Source organism: Scomber scombrus, chromosome 11 (assembly GCF_963691925.1).
Source record: "Scomber scombrus chromosome 11, fScoSco1.1, whole genome shotgun sequence".
NCBI lineage: Eukaryota > Metazoa > Chordata > Actinopteri > Scombriformes > Scombridae > Scomber > Scomber scombrus.
Window position 1 is genome coordinate 21,364,598 of NC_084980.1, and position 19,127 is coordinate 21,383,724.

The 19,127-nt window shown below is 36.4% G+C and overlaps 1 protein-coding gene across 1 annotated transcript in view; it reads left to right on the top strand.

Moving 5' to 3' along the window:
• The first annotated feature begins 210 nt into the window (after positions 1-210).
• The window catches only part of LOC133990057 (dynein axonemal heavy chain 8-like), a 31,879-nt gene continuing 12,962 nt past the window's right edge, over positions 211-19,127 (top strand). The window contains exons 1-52 of the mRNA XM_062428238.1: positions 211-252; positions 381-515; positions 1,023-1,107; positions 1,442-1,593; positions 2,278-2,464; positions 2,664-2,827; positions 3,115-3,291; positions 3,945-4,058; positions 4,196-4,303; positions 4,439-4,540; positions 4,655-4,801; positions 4,881-5,078; positions 5,223-5,299; positions 5,376-5,475; positions 5,595-5,714; positions 5,809-5,944; positions 6,072-6,259; positions 6,342-6,422; positions 6,732-6,848; positions 7,017-7,136; positions 7,330-7,465; positions 7,666-7,763; positions 7,857-7,963; positions 8,041-8,128; positions 8,266-8,392; positions 8,786-8,958; positions 9,055-9,181; positions 9,799-10,034; positions 10,706-10,810; positions 10,923-11,036; positions 11,154-11,216; positions 11,626-11,726; positions 11,852-11,989; positions 12,204-12,444; positions 12,561-12,760; positions 13,134-13,287; positions 13,426-13,589; positions 13,827-13,929; positions 14,362-14,466; positions 14,833-14,994; positions 15,598-15,822; positions 15,933-16,105; positions 16,243-16,421; positions 16,521-16,708; positions 16,796-16,882; positions 16,975-17,082; positions 17,156-17,290; positions 17,386-17,547; positions 17,652-17,898; positions 18,235-18,476; positions 18,579-18,719; positions 18,818-19,049. Of these exons, the coding sequence (XP_062284222.1) occupies positions 211-252; positions 381-515; positions 1,023-1,107; positions 1,442-1,593; positions 2,278-2,464; positions 2,664-2,827; positions 3,115-3,291; positions 3,945-4,058; positions 4,196-4,303; positions 4,439-4,540; positions 4,655-4,801; positions 4,881-5,078; positions 5,223-5,299; positions 5,376-5,475; positions 5,595-5,714; positions 5,809-5,944; positions 6,072-6,259; positions 6,342-6,422; positions 6,732-6,848; positions 7,017-7,136; positions 7,330-7,465; positions 7,666-7,763; positions 7,857-7,963; positions 8,041-8,128; positions 8,266-8,392; positions 8,786-8,958; positions 9,055-9,181; positions 9,799-10,034; positions 10,706-10,810; positions 10,923-11,036; positions 11,154-11,216; positions 11,626-11,726; positions 11,852-11,989; positions 12,204-12,444; positions 12,561-12,760; positions 13,134-13,287; positions 13,426-13,589; positions 13,827-13,929; positions 14,362-14,466; positions 14,833-14,994; positions 15,598-15,822; positions 15,933-16,105; positions 16,243-16,421; positions 16,521-16,708; positions 16,796-16,882; positions 16,975-17,082; positions 17,156-17,290; positions 17,386-17,547; positions 17,652-17,898; positions 18,235-18,476; positions 18,579-18,719; positions 18,818-19,049 (7,411 nt within the window). The remainder of the gene's footprint in view (positions 253-380; positions 516-1,022; positions 1,108-1,441; positions 1,594-2,277; positions 2,465-2,663; positions 2,828-3,114; positions 3,292-3,944; positions 4,059-4,195; positions 4,304-4,438; positions 4,541-4,654; positions 4,802-4,880; positions 5,079-5,222; positions 5,300-5,375; positions 5,476-5,594; positions 5,715-5,808; positions 5,945-6,071; positions 6,260-6,341; positions 6,423-6,731; positions 6,849-7,016; positions 7,137-7,329; positions 7,466-7,665; positions 7,764-7,856; positions 7,964-8,040; positions 8,129-8,265; positions 8,393-8,785; positions 8,959-9,054; positions 9,182-9,798; positions 10,035-10,705; positions 10,811-10,922; positions 11,037-11,153; positions 11,217-11,625; positions 11,727-11,851; positions 11,990-12,203; positions 12,445-12,560; positions 12,761-13,133; positions 13,288-13,425; positions 13,590-13,826; positions 13,930-14,361; positions 14,467-14,832; positions 14,995-15,597; positions 15,823-15,932; positions 16,106-16,242; positions 16,422-16,520; positions 16,709-16,795; positions 16,883-16,974; positions 17,083-17,155; positions 17,291-17,385; positions 17,548-17,651; positions 17,899-18,234; positions 18,477-18,578; positions 18,720-18,817; positions 19,050-19,127) is intronic.

Genomic DNA, 19,127 nt, shown 5'->3' on the forward strand with positions numbered 1-19,127 from the left:
AAACTGCACTATTTTACTCAAAAAATACACTTATATATCAGTTTACAGGTATCCCCACCTCTCTGAGGCTTCATTAAAGTCAACATAATGGCATGAGACTACAGCACAAGTGGCAAGTCATGCTTTTTTCTTATTTTTTTTTAATTCAGAGAGGATAAGCAGAACTGAGTTTTTCAGCAGCGAAAGAGGATCCTGCCCGAGCTCTTACTAATGGATGCACATGAACCAAAGTCAAAGAAGAATGGCTGTCAGGTAAATATGTGTAACACCTTAATAGACCCAGGAAATGCAGGCAATCAATGCCATTAAGCACAATTCAAATGGCACTGCATTTATTTATTGAACACGCTACTACCATTAACACTGCTTATCATCCTCAGGCCAAATACAAGCAGGCCAGACAAGAGCGAAAGAAGCTCCTCGCCCCTGCACACATGTACATGATTGACGTCCTGGCTGATAGGCTGTTCTTGGAGCCAACAGCAGTAGAGGACTTTATTTTAGACTCTTCATCTGTGAGTGTGTCCTATGGGTTTTGTTAGGGAGTTTCAGAATATCTCATAGGAGAAGTAATTAATCATACCAGTGGTGTTGGACTGTTTTGTGTTCATTGTGACCAGTCAGGTCTCTGATCAAAAGAAATGAGAGAGCCAACACTGACATAATGAGATCTTCTCTGCATTTGGGGAAAATATGCTCCAGTTGCACCTTGCACTTTTAATACTACAATACCCGCTGGGAAAAACAGAATAATAGAAATTTTCCATTCCAGTCTTATAAATAGGTGCTTTGATGTGGGCCAGATTGTTCATTATTTGTTTCTGGTGTTATTTAATCTCATAACATTGTACTGCTATGACTGTCTTCCTTTTTTTTAAATTTTTTTAGGGAGAAGTTTTTATTTTCAGCCATATTTACCTCTGACATGACTAGAACATAGTGTTTTTGGTTGAATGTCTTTTATGTCTAAGCTGCATTTGTGTCTAAGTTATCATTTCTTTCCTTTTTCAATTGTTGAACAGCTGGCTGCTTTTGATAATTTCTTCGCCGAGGGAGGTTGTAAAACCATTTCCTTTGTGTATCAAGAGTCTGAAGTCCCAGGAATAGGTAGGAAGATAATCATTCTCAACTGTCACACATTAGCCAGCATGTTGCTGTAATTTCATTTTACCTGACTCTCTTCAAGCAAGTTGAATATATTCTTAATAGAGAACAAAATAATTGCAGCAAGTCCCACAGGACAGATGGTTGTACAGTACTCATAACTGTGGGTCCATATGTGAACTGTATGCAGTTGAGTTTATGTTAGCTCTAAAATGGCATTTTTAGATGGTTCATCTGTGTAATTTGGGTATAAGTCCAATACTGGTTATTATTCAAACTTAAGTCTAAATCAGCATTGAGTAATATTATCTGTTTCATAATTTGTATTTAATTTCAGAGTGTGGTCGCTCATATCCTGGGGCAGCCAAAGGGGGAAAAGTATTGAGGCTATTTATAGCCAATTTGTCTCAGACATGCCTTACAGGCATTTGCTGCTCTTTCACACGGACCAGAGTGGACATTCCTGTGAATTCAGAAAACATACACGAGGTAAGAAGTGTAATGTGTAAACCATTTAAAATGGTCTTTTCTGTAATTGTAATAAATGTATTGTTATTGAATTAGATAATGAACTTATAATGAATCCCTGTGTGCTTGCATAGCAATTTGTAACAATAAAACACTCAATGAGTGTTGCAGTGCCTTTTTATAATATATTTTTTTATTCATATTTCTAATAAAACTAGAAAACTCTCACAGAGCATAATCCACAAAGGCTGGACAACTATAAGTTAATTTTAATAATATAATTTTAATGATAATAGAGATTGATGTGTTTTCAAGGTTACCACAGTTTAGTGCATATTGGGACTTTGTACAATAATTAATTTGTAAAAATGTCAAGAATGACAGAATCATCACAACTGACTTATGGCCATTTAAATGCATGATGTTGCTGGGGTTAGGGTTGCACCTATTTCTATCAAATTTTGTGTGATTGATTTATGTTGATATGCTTTCATGTCTGAGGAGTTTACAGTTTTTGATTTTATTCAACTAAACTGTCAATTTTAGTATAACTTTACCCAGTTAGATGGAACTTATGAAACTTTGTCAAATCACTGAGGAAGATGCTCGCTCCAGATGACCATGTAATTCGCAGTAAGCAAATTTGAACTTTTTTGCCGTTTAATTTTGTGAAGTGATCGATGATCTTTTCTTGCTGTTTTGTAGGAGATCTTGTTTTCAATGGTCAATGCCACAGAGGGTCTCCTGAAAGGAACCAGGAATGCCTTCAAATTTCTGCTACCAGCTCTTGATGCAGCACAAAACTGGGGTGTCCTAGAAAAGTGTAGACATGGAGCGAAAATTATAGGAAATTTCAAGTACACCATACAACGCTGTCTTCTTTCCTTTGATGGTAAATCATTGTTTGCTTTCAAATTTTGATGTTTAGAGGGAATTTTAATTGTAACCTGTCATCACCATTTTTATTGGCAAATCACACTTGATTGGTTTTAAATTGTCATTTGTTGCAACAATGCCATTACTGTAACCAAATGGTGGTCTTTAAATAGTTTTGATGATCTTGTACTTTGTCTCTTGTATTTGTACCCCAGACATCCAGATGAGCAATGAGAGTATCGTTCATCTATATACAGTCACAGATGTTGACTTCACTAAATTGGCGACCCTTGAAGATATGAAAGTTGCTGCTGCCAACTTTGACCTGGTGCATCGACTGGAAGAAATTCTGATGCAATGGTATAAGCAAATCGAGCAGGTTGGTTAAATGAAGATCTTATATATGTTATTACTACTCTAAGAGGAAGTATTCAATTTATGTAATCAGAGGTATCAAAAAATGCAATATACTTGCATAATCAGTATCTATGCACCCTGTCTAAAATATCAGTAAAAACGGGATCAAAATTAAATTAAATTTTTCATGATTAATGAATCCATATTTTGAAATATTAAAGTATTACTATCACTATCTTACTATATGTTAACTGAATTGCTATCCTGTGAAAGGAAATTCTAATCTTTCTGTGTATCTGTGATTATCAGGTCCTGATAGAGAGTGATCAGCTGAGGAAAGGAGTTGATTCTGCAGGGCCGCTGAGTGAGTTAGAGCACTGGAAAAGAATGTCCTTAAGGTTCAACTCCATCATCAGTCACATCAAAGGCCCAGAGTGCAAGGCAGTTGTAATGGTGCTACATATCAGCCATTCCAAAATTATGAAGGTATGGATACTTGAATGTTCAACTTAAAAAGTAATTCATTAAGAAGTTTTTGGTTGTCTGATCAAGGTTTGTGTAGCGATAAAGGCTTCACTCAAAACTTACTAAGTTTAAGTGAGTAAAAAATACTCAGTGTAGTATACTAATAGATTCTGCGAAATTAAAACCAGAAAAAATGTATTTCAATGTTATTATTAAAAAAAGCTTATTGTTGCATTTTACATACTGATTTCGACCTTAATTAACATCTGTGGATATGTGATAAATTGTTAATATTTGGTTCACTTTTTCATAAGGGGTTGTAAAGTGAAAAATGTTGTGTTTTAAAGTGGTACACGTACAGAACAGACATTCTAAATGTCTGATTCTAGTGGATAATTGCTCACTTTTCTCTGTCATCTTGTTCATTTAATAACTTTATTATTGTATATAAGAAAAGAAAAAAACAAAACAATAATTAGTCCTTGCTTTTTCAGAGTCCTTCCCTTTATAATAAGAATAATATAATGGGGAAGTAGTAATCATTAGGTATACATTGGCACAAATTCATATCTAAATATTGACACAAGCTTTCAGCTATCAACTACAATAGGAACTTCAAAAGCCATCAAGCCATACACAGGATTGTATTTAACCAAACCTTTTCAACCATGTAGATGTGGCGGGAGCTGGATGCCAGGATAACGGATCGTGCCAATGAGGCAAAAGACAATGTAAAATTCTTGTACACACTGGAGAAAGTCTGTCAACCTCTTTACAACAGTGACCCGGTATGTACAGTAAATAATTAAGAGGATAAACACCTTGTCGTCATCATTAAAGTGTGTGTTTATTAGAAATGAATGCAACAATTTCCTTAGAGACACAGTATTGTCAATAATATAGATATATGTCTGTATGATTTCAGGTCACCATGATGAAAAGTGTGCAGAATGTGATCAGTGCCATTCAAATGATTTACAGTGTTTCACAGTACTACAATACAAGTGAAAAAATATCTGCACTCCTAATCAAAGTGAGTGGGTTCAGTTAAGTCAGAGAAATATACAAGTAGTATTCAGAAAATGTAGTTCTGATGAAAATATATAATGTAAGGTCACAGTTTTCTTTGTGATGTTTTAATAATTTAATGCCTCCAAAAATGTATCAGGTCACAAATCAGATGGTCACAGCATGCAGATCATATATTACTGACAATGGCACTCTTCTTATATGGGACCAAGATGCCGAAGACATCATCAGTAAAATGCAGGTAATGATCACACCCATATATATAACATTGTTTTTTTTATCATTAGTGAGGCTTGAATAAAACACACATTGACATCAACATGTTACGGTTTTATTTATCTTTTATCTTTGGCAGGACTGTATCGGCTTGTATCAGGAGTATCAGTCTTGCTTCCAGAAAACAAAGAAACAGACAATGGAAAGACCTGGAAAGAAGTCCTTTGAGGTTTCAGAGATGCAGATTTTTTGCAAGTTTGAGGGCTTCTGTAAGCAACTTGAAAAGGTACAATCCAAGATCCCATTTTTATTCCTCCTCTTACCACAAAGCCTCATCAAGTAACAATAAGCATTATCTTTTCTAGATCATACAAATAATAACAGTGTTCAAGACGTATGAATCTCTCAGCAAATCAAACATTGAAGGCATTGAGGTTCTGGCCAGACAATTCCACACTGTATCCATGAATGTGAAAAGGAAGCAGTATGATATGTTGGCTCCAAGGACAGCTGAATTCGAAACCGATTTTGCTAAGTTCATGACTCAAGTCAGCCACATTGAGGTATGTATTTTATCCTGCTTCTCTAAATTTGCAACTTGTTCTGGTATTGGTAGCCCCTATTTCCAATCTCCCTATTTATACTCAGTATTGTTTCTGAAGTACGGTAGATGATCATATATAATTCACTGCCACCCTTATCTACAGAACCAGCTGCGGGCATTTATGAATTCATGCTTCTCAAACATCATCACATCTCAGCAATCTCTTTGCCTGATACAGCGGTCAGTATATAATATTAAGATATGACTGTAATTATGTAAACTGTGGATGATTTCTCATGAATTCCTTTACCTGTAGTTTTCAGAGGCTGAACATTCCCTGTCTAAAGACAGAAATATCCAATACCTTGGGTCTTATTCTTCAACACTATGCCTCAGAAGTAGAGTTTGTGAAAAAGGTATACCATTTGCATGAGTTTATAAACAGAAATTGACTAATATTGACATAGTATAAACAGATTTGTTCTAACATGGACTTTTATTATGTGTTGATCTGCTTATGTGAATTTTCTTGCAGCTCTATGACTTACAAAGAGATGACCCTTCTTTGGCTAGAAACATGCCTCCTGTGGCTGGGAGGATTGGTTGGGGCAGGCACCTCTACAGAAAAATAGAGGAACCCATATCATACATAAGAGTAAGACCTAATTTCTCCCATAAAAACAACACAAAATATTTTCATTGTTGTACTGAAATATTTCATTGTTGCATGTATCTGTCATGCTCAACAGCAAAACTCTGACATCCTGTGCAGTCCTGAGGGACAAGATGTGGTCAAAATGTACAATCAGACTGCAGCTGCATTCGTAGAGTTTGAGTCTGTCTACCACATAGCATGGATGAATGAAGTATCAAAGCTGGATTATGGTTGGTTCTTTTGCCCTGATCTAATATCATCATACCCTTGATGACACACAATACTCCTTTTTAGGTTGCATTATAAGATTATGTTAATATTCATTCAATATATTTTCTCCATAATCTGCTTCATCAGTCTTGAATATTACACTGCTGGTTCGTCACCCAAAGACAGGAAAATTAGTCGTCAACTTTGATCCTAAAGTAACTGAGGTCATTCGGGAGGCTAAGTGCTTGTTAAAGATGGGTCTGGAGGTTCCAAAGCAGGCTTTGCGTCTGGTCAAGCTGGAAAGCAGCATAAATGCCAATCACCTCAGACTGCAGGTAAAATATGTTGTTATATTTTTTCACAGTGGGATGGGTTACCTTAAATAAAATGACTTGTATGCTTCATTTTTTCTTATAGACCATTTTGGCAGACTATGACAGCACTTGTGAGAGCATACCTGCAGACTTCACCAGCTTAATGGCTTCAAAAATAAAAAATGTAAGCAGTTTGTAAATACAGTACACTTAAAATTATTAAATGTAATTAAATACAAAAATATCAAACGGTGGAAGAATAACTAATTTCATGTCCTCAACTACAACATAAATAGTTCAACTCATCAGTCAGTTAAAACAAACAATAATGCCTTCAGTAAATAAGCTTTCTTGCCACAGACTGAATACATGTGGAACCAGCTGTACCACACTTCGTATTTTAATGGATTTTTTATCTTTTGACTGTTTATTTTTTAATTTATCAATGCTTCCAGGGTTGCTCATTTTTAACATTTTATGAATACATTACAAGGTGGAATCTGCACTTCGCCACGGGTCAGTGCTGCTCACCTGGTCATCCTTCCTCCTGGACAAGTTCTTTCAAAATGTTGACACTGCTTTGTTTGAGCTCAAACATCTTGTAAAGAAGGTACACATTCTCAACAAAAACACGTGAACTGTCCCTCCATTTCACTTATAATATCGCAATAACATCAAGTATAGTAATTTACTGTTTACAGTGATAACAAAACTAATGAATCTCTGAAAATAAGAAATTAATCAGTTCATAGTTCAATGCTACATTTTCTGTTTTCAGGTGCGGGATATCTGTAAGATACACATTGATGATATCCTTAAAGACATCTCAGAGACTGTGCTGATTAAGCTTCCTGATGATCATGCTTCTTCAGTGCAGCACCTGATTGACCTTAATGAGGTATGGACTGTGATGACCATCTTATTTTAATCCTCCAAATAAATTCATTACATAAAGTTGTATATTCACTAGTAATGCCATACCAGCATGACTCCCTAACAATTACAAGTAGGACAAGTATAAAATTGTATGCTATAGAGTTTGTTATTATATCTGAATCACCATTACAGTTATTGTGTTACAATTTTTTTAGACTCAGTGTAAGGAGTGGGCAAAGACATTGGACCACAAATGCGGTCATGTTAAAGACGCCGTGAAGGAGCTGTGTAATGTGTTCAGTGCCATTTATGAATTAAAAGGCACCAAGAAGACTGAGGAACCTGTCCCAGGTACCCCTACATTCATATTTATAGTTGCATGCAAGTCAAAAGTGCATAAATAACCATCATATATCCACTAAAATCAAACATAATTTGTGTATTATTTTACATATTAATTTATGTAGTCACAAGCTTGGACACACTTTTTCAATGAGAAGGTTTGTCGGGTACAGTATGTACTTAACTTTTTTACTTATAAAATGTTTTAGCATGGAAGTTCACAGGAGACATCCAGAAGACCCCTAATGAGGAGGAGGTAATGACTTCAGAAGGTCCAGATAGAAATAAAGCAATCAAATTTGAAAAGGTAAGTTTGTTTACTAATACCAAAATGTTGCTCATGGTGTATATAGTATACCAATAAACATGTGAATGCTTCAAATGAAAATTGACATTTCAGGAATTTAAGAAGCTTTATGAATACTTAAGTGCAAGGGTGTTGGATGCACTGGTCAAAACAACTAAGTTATCTCTTGACACCCTAAAAAGGAGAATCTTTGGCACCAAGTAAGTATTTCTGGGTTTGTCAGTATGCAATATAATACCTTAGCAGTACCTTAGCAACACTATACAATTTCTTACAGAACGACATCAACTTATCAGACGTCAAAGTCTGTGTCTAAGCTGGTCCCACTAATAAAATCTGAAGTCCAACTGGTCATGCCCAATGTGGTGAGTCTCTACTACTCACTGACAGCTGATTTTATATACACTAGTTACTTTATAGGAGGATAGGATAATCTAGAATTGCTTGCCCATTTTGTGAAACAGAATATGTTGTTCCTCTGTCTGATATTTGTTGTGATTAGGTGATGATTCCCACTGTAGATGAGATCCAACACACCATAAGTCATCTGATAGACTTGTTGTTGGAAGTTAGCAAGGGTATTACTTGCTGGCAGCGGGAATACAGCCATGATGGCACAAAGAGTAAAGGTGAGTCATTGTCAAAAGACACATGCATTTTTAAAAAAAAACTAAACAAAGCTAAGCTAACAGGAAAGAAAAATGCCATAATGTATAATACAAATATGCGGATACTAATAAAGAACACTTAATATACAGAATGGGGTTAGTTTAAGTTAATAAAGTTATTCATTTGTTGATCTCTGTATTAAAAATTTGAATAGTCAAGATTGATTAGTTCATCTTTTATTTAATATGATAATACAATGTATAATAAAATCAATACTCTGACTGGCCAATATCAATCACAATTGTGTGCAGCTCTTACAATTCGATGTGATGTGATGTGAACATGATTAGTTTTATTAATCTGAGATTGACTTTTTCAAGAACAAATAGTGATTACTTGTAATCATCTCATAGGCAGAGAGAAAGAGAATTTCTATCACAGAGTTGTTGAACACAAGGACATCAAAAAGGCTGTGGTCAACCTGAAATCAGCTGTTAGCTCTGAGAGAGAACAAGCAACTGATGTTTTGGAGCAATTCAGTCCATTCAGAGTAATGTGGGATGAGGACAGAGACCTCAAAATAAAGGTGTGTTGTCCTGTGAACATAATATATTGTTTTGACTTTTAGTCAGAACTTTTTTTTCTTACTATAATGATATGAATATTATCTTAACTTTTAAAGGAATTCATGAACAGCAATCCATCCTTGATCCAGATGAAATCAGAAATCCAGCACTATGACTCAGTTGAACATGAAATTGATGATATCAAATCCATCATTGCTTTCGGGTTCACTGAATTGTCAACAGGTAAGGTAGCAGTAATGTGTTACATATAGCAACTTTTATTTTTCATTACTCAGATTTTTTTTCTGGCCCCTACATTAAATTTTACATGGTGTGATAGTGGGTTACATTTCAGGGGAGAGAGTAGAGAGATAGCTTTACGGCACACAGCCAGAGGGAGGAGCAACAGCTTTAGTTAAGAATGTTACCATGACAACATTTACAAATTAGCTCTAAACACAAAATACAGTTGAAGCTGATAGCAATGTAAGTTTTTCAGGTATTTCATAATGAACCAAGGATTAAACAGATTTAAATTTTGACCTCATGATGGAAAGTAGGGAGACCCTCAAATTGATTACAATTCATTCTGTGTCAAGCATTAATGTCTGTACAATATTAAAATCTATCCAATAGTTGTCAAGAGATTTAATTAAAAACCAAATGTCAACCTCATGGTGGCATTTGGAGGAAACTCAGGGAATCACAATAAAATGATAGAGCTGAGGTTTAAAAATCGTACACTTATAATCTTTTAAATGCTGTTTCATTTCACACTAGTTATGTCATCACTTGTGTTTGGTGTGTGAACTCTGTAGAAGTTAGAAGGCTGCACAACAAATGATATCTCTTGTATACAGATCCATTTAAAAAGTCACTAACAGTTGAGACCAAATCCTGGAAGAAACTGTTGTGCAAATACCTGAAGGAGCAGTACAAAAAGAAAATGATTGACACCAGCATACATACCAACAAATACATCAAGCAACTATCTCATCCTGTGACTAATCTGGAGGATGTGCGCCGTGCCATGGGGGCCCTGTCTAAGCTTCGGGATGTTGAAATACAGACTGACATGACACTGATTTCCATTGAGGTATGAATAGCACATTAGTTTGTTTTTGATGAGAGTGCCATAAATCCAATCTGTTACTGCAACAAATGCAAAGTAAATAGGAATGTTTGCAAATGTGATTGACCAGTTGGATTGTGTTGTTGCAAAATCTGAGCCAGGTTCAGGGTTTTTGCTGGGGGAACCTGTGTCCTGTTGCATTTCTGTATTTAGGCCCCTGCTGTGCCAATAAAGTGGTCTCACTGATGTAAAATAATACATTCTGATACAATTGCAGAATAAACTGGATCCACTCCACATATGTTTTCATTTTCAATAATCAAACTGTTGGTATAGTATCTCCACAAAGTGCAAGTTCAATGACCTAATTAGAAATCCTTAAAATTACATAGATTTAATGACATGCATCATGAACTGAGTAAGTTACTGGTTTTCCGTGATCTATGGGCTATCAGTTATCAGAGACAACTTGTGGATATTTTAATTTTCATGACTATGAAATGTATGTCCCCTTTCATTTCTTCTGCCTGTGCTCTATTATAATCTGCAGATTGTCAAAGATGGTTCAGAAAGTTTTTCATTCATTCATTCATTGTCATACATTGTTTTTCATCTTCATATATCTTCATAAGTTAGAACTGGAGTTTTAATTTGTATTTGTAATTGTCAAATAACCATCTTATGACATTTTACAGGACGCCTTTGAAATTCTGACTAAATATGAAGCAGAAGTAACCAAAAAAGAATCAGAGGGTGTACACAATCTGAGGAATTTCTTCACACAGCTGCAGTCTAAAGCTGTTAGTATTATCATTATATTTATGCTTATTTTGTTTTTGGATATTATAATGTGTATAAGAGTTCATTTTTAGTAACTCTGTGATCTTGTTTTTTGATTCCGGACATTCCCAGAGATCAGTTCAAGATGAACTTGTTCGAAAGCAACCCACGTTCAAACTAAACCTTGTGGAGTGCGTTGCCACTTTCCAAAATAATGTTTGCACTTTTGTAGAACAATATGATACAGTAAGTAATTTGTAAATGTTTGTGTTTAACACTGTGTGTAAGTTTTCAACCACTATAACAATCTAAATGTATATATATATATATGTATATATAAATTAAGTTCCTATGGCATTTTAGGAAGGTCCCATGGCTGAGGGCATAGCTCCTCAAGAAGCCAGCCTCAGGCTCCGTGCCTGTCAGGTAATTTCACATTCAGTGTCACTTTTCTGCTGCTCTATTCCATAAAAGTACCAATAGTTTCCCAGGCAGCGTCACAGAGGTTGACTCGCATTTCAGAACAGTGCTGCACAGAGGCTATCAAACACTATTGATTTTTGAATGAATGGATATTTGGTGTTATTTTTTATTTATTTTAATTAATTAATTAATTTTTTTGGCATGGTGGAAGTTCTTGTCAGCTTGACATTTTTGATGATGGTGATTTTTGTTTTTTTTGCTTAGTCTCAATTTTTTGTATTGTGTTTTTTTTTTGTTTTATGTTGATGTTATTTTTTGCAAACTACAAAAATACAAATATATATTAGTATCTTACTTTTCTGAGATGATAATGTCTTGCGTATTTGATGACCTTTTTTAAAATTTTATTTAGGCTAAATTTGAAGAACTGTGGAAAAATTTCAACACATATACATCTGGGGAGCAGCTTCTTGGCCTGCCAGTTACGGAGTATGAATGTCTTCAAAAGAAAAAGTGTGTTACTACTCTACAAAGACTTATCATACATTTCACTAAAAAATGTATTAATACTTTGATTATAATTGTATTTCATAATGTATTCAGACTAATACAGCTATGATTTCCTATGATTACCTTAGAAAAGAGCTTGACCTGCTTCAGAAACTCTACGGCTTGTATAATGCAGTGATGGGTAAGATTAGTGGGTACTATAGCATTCTGTGGACAGATGTGGACATCGAGAAGATCAATTCAGAACTTTTGGACTTTCAGAACAGGTACCTTTTCCAACACGGTTTTCTGTTTCTGTGAGTTTTTTCGATGGGGAATGATTTGGCTTTTAGTTAGTAGCCAATATCAAAATGTAATTAACGAAATTAATACAGTATTCTCTCTGTAATAGGGTGGAAATATTCAAATATACATTATGAAGGGAAGAGAAAAACAATTACTGTATTTCTTCATAAATGTCCCCTTTTTTTTCTTTTCCAGGTGCCGAAAGCTACCCAAAGGACTAAAGGAATGGCAGGCGTTCCTAGACCTGAAGAAGACAATTGATGATTTTAGTGAGTCATGCCCTTTGCTTGAGATGATGGCAAACAAATCTATGATGAGGAGACACTGGGATCGGATCACAAACCTAACTGGTCACGAATTTGAAGTGGAGTCCAGTACCTTTACACTAAAGAACATCATGGAAGCACCTCTGTTGAAATACAAGGAAGATATTGAGGTTTGCTTTCAGTTCGGACAGTGTGGTAACATTTAAACACACATCCCATTTTGTAGACACAATATTTTATCTGTCATCTGATTCACCCTCTTAAGCTTGGCTTTCTGCATCTGTAGGACATCTGCATATCGGCTGTGAAGGAGAAGGATATTGAGGCCAAGTTGTCACAAGTGAAAGAAGTCTGGTCCGGGCAGACATTGAGCCTGAATACATTCAAAGATAGAGGAGAACTAATGCTGAAAGGGGCAGACACAACAGAGATCCTTACCATGCTAGAGGACAGTCTGATGGTGCTGGGGTCACTGCTGAGTAACAGGTAGAACTGAGCAAACAGTAACTTTAAATTTTGAGTTGCTGGAAAATTAGATTTCACATTCAGAATGAGGAACATTTGAAGGATTTAAGGGCCCAATTTACATGAGAGTGAAAGCACATCACAAATTTGTGCTGCTGCTAAGTACATTTTTTGTGTGATTAAAGGTGAGGGAAAAATGTGGGCACGTTGTACCTAACTGTGCCAGATTGCATCTGTTTTGTGCCTATGTCTGTGGTCACCAGAATTGTAAAAATGTGCTGGTCACGTCCACGTGTGTTTAGTTGCATTTGGGTCTGCAACCTAATTCAGGAACATGAAGCCCAATGTTTTGTACTGTCTTTCAGACCTTGTGACAGTGGCTGTTTCTTTGTAGGTATTGTACCTTCTACAAAGCAGAGATCCAGGATTGGGTCTCAAAGCTTTCAACATCATCTGATGTCATTGAACAGTGGGTTATTGTGCAAAATCTGTGGATCTATTTGGAGGCTGTGTTTGTTGGGGGTGACATTGCCAAAGACCTGCCACAGGTATAATTTATGCTTTTTATCTTTTTATTCTGAAAAATTCAAATGTTGAGGTTAATTGTAGCATGTTGATATTTCAAATATATAGCATACAGTGTAATCTTAATTTCTTTGTAAAATACTTGATTTTTACTAACATAGGAAGCAAAGCGTTTCCAGAATATTGACAAGACCTGGATTACGATCATGCAGCGAGCCCAAAAGGTTCCAAATGTGGTGGAGTGCTGTGTGGCAGATCCAACTCTTGGACAGCTCCTCCCAGACCTTCAGAAACAGCTGGAGTTCTGTCAAAAGTCTCTTGCAGGGTAAAGCTTTGTCAAAGCTCTTTGTAGTTTGTAACTGTTAGAAAAATCTGTATTTGCATTTTAGTTTTCATTAGAACTTTTTTCAGCCTATTTTTTGTGTTACTCTCTGACTTGCCAATGTCTTTGAATCATGAAGAACGATTTGGAATTATTGACGTGCTGTACATCGTACAACAGTTATTGTACAGTGGATGAAGATGATATGCACACTGGATACGATGTTATCTAACTCAACAGGTACCTTGAGAAAAAGAGACTCCTGTTCCCACGATTCTTCTTTGTGTCTGATCCAGCCCTCTTGGAAATCCTAGGACAAGCAAGTGATTCTCACACAATTCAGGTTAGAACATTTATTACTTATTGATTTACTTATTTATATTACTTTTTTAAAATGGCGATGTTAACAAAAAAGGGCCAGTCATAAAGATATCAAAGCATTTATATAGACAAGAAAAAAATGTTTGTACCTTCACCAGGATTATTTTTTCAATCTAATTTCTACATCCATTTGTTTTCATATGTTGTACACATCAAGCGATTTCAGTGTAATATGGAGTAAAATGCCCATAGATGAAGGAAGAAAAGATAGGATGTAATTTAACAAATTTTTAAAGGATTTCTTAACATTGTGAAATAAGGAGTTTTAGCTTTTCCTGTATTGCTTTTCATATAAATGTACTAAACTGTAAGCCATATTGACTTATTGATTGCTTGAGTTTGTCAGGAAAAAAGCATTTGTAAACCTAATTCTAGTAACTTTTTTTTTTTCCAGTCACATCTCCTTGGAGTTTTTGATAATGTGAATGAAGCAGAGTTTCACACAACAGAATATGACAAGATCATGGCTGTTATTTCACAAGAAGGAGAAAAATTACCGGTATGTGATGTTAATTGTATTAACAGATAATAACTGTAATGTGGAATTGTATGTGACACTGTGGGTCTGTTTGACAGTGAATGCAACTGTGTCTTATGTACATGCATATGTGGGGGTTTATTTAGCTGCTTTCCTCTCATTTCCACAACTGTGACCGTAAAATAAGTGTATATAAATGTTACCTTAGTAACATTATGCAAGAATTAATAGCAAAGGGTACAAAAGGATATAAACGTACACTAATGTACAAAAAGTAAAATTACCCATGAAGATTAAAGGTGTTAAATTTTTTGTAGTAAACCTTGTACTTGGTTTCCAGCATTGATCTTATAGAATAAAGTAGTAAACATGTGTTTGTGGTTTCAGCTGGACAGTCCTGTCCTGGCACAGGGACCAGTGGAGCTCTGGCTCGGAGTGCTGTTGATGCAACAGCAGTCTTCATTGCACACTGTTATTAAAGCTTCAGAACTAGAGATCAATGATGAAGACTTTGATCTTCTCTCCTTCCTCAACAAGTTCCAAGCACAGGTCAGTGTGGCTAGTGTATGCCAGAAAAGAAAAAAAGAATAGATATCACCCAAATGCCTTTGTATTAGATTCTAGGCCAACGGTTGGTTTGTACAGGGTATTATTATAGCAGATTTTCTCCATTGCTATGAACTATGACAAGAACTGTCCACTCTCTGACCACAACTCCCCATAGATGCTTTCGCAACAGCAGTTTGAAACTCTGTACTCTATAAACTTAGACTATCATCATTGCACATTGTAGATAAGGTTCATCCATATTCATATCAAAGTACTACATAGTGATCATTTGAAAATTTAGTGTCTGGAATTATGACCTCAGGACTCATGAAATATCTACAAATTTAATCATGACTTTTTTCATTAATTTACCTTTCTCTGTGAAGATAGTTTTTATATTTTTGGATGTACTTTTTGTCAAAAGTTTGTAAAAAAAATAAATAAATAATAATAATAATAAAGATAAGTAACCTTGTAGTGTTGGAGTACGAAGAGAGACTGGTGACATTCTTATGTATGTAGTTGTTTTTTTAGTACCAGTCAAACGCTTAGACAAACCTTCCAATCCCCCTTCATCTTTTTAATGCCTTTTTACTCTCTTAGGTGGGCTTGCTGGGAATCCAAATGCTTTGGACAAGAGATTCAGAAGAGGCACTTCAAAATGCTGAAGATGACAAGGAGATCATGCCTCTAACCAAAAAGAAATTCTTAAATCTACTTAGCATTCTCATAAAACAAACAACCCATGACCTGAGCAAGTTTGACAGAGTCAAGTATGAGACGCTTGTCACAATCCATGTGCACCAAAGTGATATATTTAACGACCTAGTAGGTTCTTTGAAAAATCTCACTGCTATAATTGATCTTTTAATATTATAAAATAATGGTTATTGTCATTTGTATAACACATTCAGATTGATGTTCTGCTTTTTCCTCAGGTAAAAAAGCGTATTAAATCTATCAGTGACTTTGAATGGCTAAAGCAGAGCAGATTTTACTACAAGGAAGACGTGGATAAGGTCCTTGTGTCCATCACTAATGTCGACTTCATTTATCAGAATGAGTTCCTTGGCTGTACTGACCGTTTGGTCATCACCCCTCTGACTGACAGGCAAGAGAAGACGAATATAAGTTACTTAAAGGCATACTATGCAGGATTGTCCTTAAGAAGCTTTTTATAATGGAATTTAATTTTCATATAGGATTTCATTTCTAAGTTGAGTCAGAGAGTTGCTTTTCTATCTGCAGGTGTTACATCACATTAGCCCAGGCTCTGGGCATGAGCATGGGAGGAGCCCCTGCAGGGCCAGCTGGCACTGGAAAGACTGAAACCACTAAGGACATGGGTCGCTGCCTTGGCAAGTATGTGGTGGTCTTCAACTGCTCCGACCAGATGGACTTCAGAGGACTTGGCAGGATTTACAAAGGTATGCCAAGCAACAAAATGATTCATCCAGCAGTGTTGCTTACTATTTTAGGTATCTTATGTTGAAGTTTTGTCTTCTTTTTTTTCTTGTTTGTTTCAGGCCTTGCGCAATCAGGGTCCTGGGGCTGCTTTGATGAGTTCAACAGAATTGACCTGCCAGTGCTGTCTGTCGCTGCTCAGCAGATCTACATTGTTTTGCAATCACGCAAGAAGCATAAAACCAGTTTCATCTTTACTGATGGAGACAATGTGGACCTGAATCCAGAGTTTGGCCTGTTTATCACTATGGTAGAACAAACAAATCTTATAAATCTTGTAATTAACATTTCAAAGCAACATCAGATATACTCCAACATGTTGTCATTCCATGCCTAGAACCCTGGATATGCAGGTCGTCAAGAACTTCCTGAAAACTTAAAAGTGCAATTCAGGACAGTGTCTATGATGGTGCCAGACCGGCAGGTAGGTCAAGGCTACTATTGCTGGAGAGTAATTTTATTCATTTTTGCTATAGTCCTTACTGAAAGTCACTTCCCCACTGTTGTTTTTGGCAGATCATCATGAGAGTCAAACTGGCCAGTTGCGGATTCAATGAAAACGTTATCTTGGCCCAGAAATTTTTTGTCCTTTATAAACTGTGTGAAGAACAACTCACCAAACAGGTGAGAGGCAAATGACCAGTGCCTAATTCAGAAAGTGAATAATTATTGACACACAACCTCTGCTATTTACCAGGTCCACTATGACTTTGGCCTGAGGAACATCTTATCTGTGTTGAGAACACTAGGGGCCAGTAAGAGAGCACGACCCAATGATTCAGAGTCCAGCACTGTCATGAGAGTGCTGCGTGACATGAATCTTTCTAAACTGGTAAAGACAGGAACTCTATTGACAAAGAGAGATATTACATTTTATATTTTACTGTGTAGACAGACACTGTATTTGAATCTTTTTGTGTGTTTCAGGTGGATGAAGATGAACCCCTCTTTCTTAGTCTGATCAATGACCTTTTTCCTGGTATCCAGCTGGACGGGAGTACATATGTTGAACTTCAAGCTGCTGTAGCTCATCAAGTTGAGCTTGCTGGAATTGTCAACCACCCCCCATGGAATCTTAAGTTGGTCCAGGTACCTCAAAACATGTTCATACACATGCTTTGTTCCTGTCGTCTTACATTTTACAAAGTGTTAATTTGGAAAATACCACTCTGTTATGTTACTGTTACCAACAGCTTTATGAGTCTTCACGTGTACGGCATGGCCTGATGACTCTGGGCCCAAGTGGAGCTGGGAAGACCGCTGTCATCAACATCCTCATGCGAGCTATGACTGAATGTGGATCCCCACATAGAGAGTTGCGCATGAACCCAAAGGCCATCACGGCACCGCAGATGTTTGGCCGTCTAGATGCAGCCACCAACGATTGGACAGATGGCATTTTTTCCACTCTGTGGAGGAGGACGCTAAAAGCCAAGAAAGGTTTGTGACACAAGGTTGAGTGCACATTTAAATATCTTATAAATATCTTATCTTATATATCTTAATGTATGTCATTTGTTGCCTCATTTTATTAATTTATTAATTATTTTCTATTACTTAAAGAGCCTTACAATTTAGCTCTGATTCACACTCACCCACCTACACATACCTAGGTGTATCTTCAGGTTAAGTGTCTTGCTCAAGGGCACTTCAACATGTGAACAGGATGTGCTTGGGTATTGAGTCTCCAGCCCTGCCCAACCAAGTAAAATGCTGAAGAGGTAGTTTTAGAATTTAATAATTGAATTTTGATGGCTGATCATGGATTCCCTTCAGGAGAGTTCATATGGATTTTGTTGGATGGTCCTGTGGATGCCATATGGATTGAGAACCTGAACTCTGTGCTGGATGATAACAAAACACTGACTCTGGCTAATGGTGATCGCATCACAATGTCTCCATCCTGCAAGCTGGTGTTTGAGGTACACAACATGGATAATGCTTCCCCTGCAACTGTGTCTCGGGTGGGTATGGTCTTCATGAGCTCCTCAGCTCTCACCTGGCATCCCATACTGCAGGTAAAGTTGTCATCAGTCATCCGAGGAGAGAGTCTTTGTAGATTAAAACAATACTTTTATCACAATTCTGTGCTTAAGTTGAATACAGGTGTTATGTTTTAGGGATGGACTAACAAGCGTAATGCAGAAGAAGCAAGCAGCATTATGGGTTTATATGAAAGGATATTTGAGGATGCTTACTTGTTTATGAAGCAGAACCTTAAACCCAAAATGGACTTTTTGGAGTGCAACTACATAATGCAGGTGTGTACCAAGAAGAAATGCTGAAGTCAGACAGGAATTGGATAATGCTATTAACCTTTTTCTTACAACACAGAATAATCATTATGATCTCCTTTTAGTCTGTGAATCTGTTGGAGGGCCTCATCCCAACCAAGGAGACAGGGGGCTTAGTTGGTAACAAACACATGGAACGTCTCTTTGTCTTCTGTGTAATGTGGAGTGTGGGAGCCCTTTTGGAGTTGGAAGATCGTGACAAACTGGAGGCCTTTATCAGAGCACATGAGAGTGACATTGATGTGCCTCAAACACAGACAGGAGAGACTATGTTTGAGTACATGGTCAACTCAAATGGTACATTAATTTCATACATTTAATACCACCTCTTTTTTTTATCTAGTTTTAAGTGATGGATAACAACTGCATGTATGG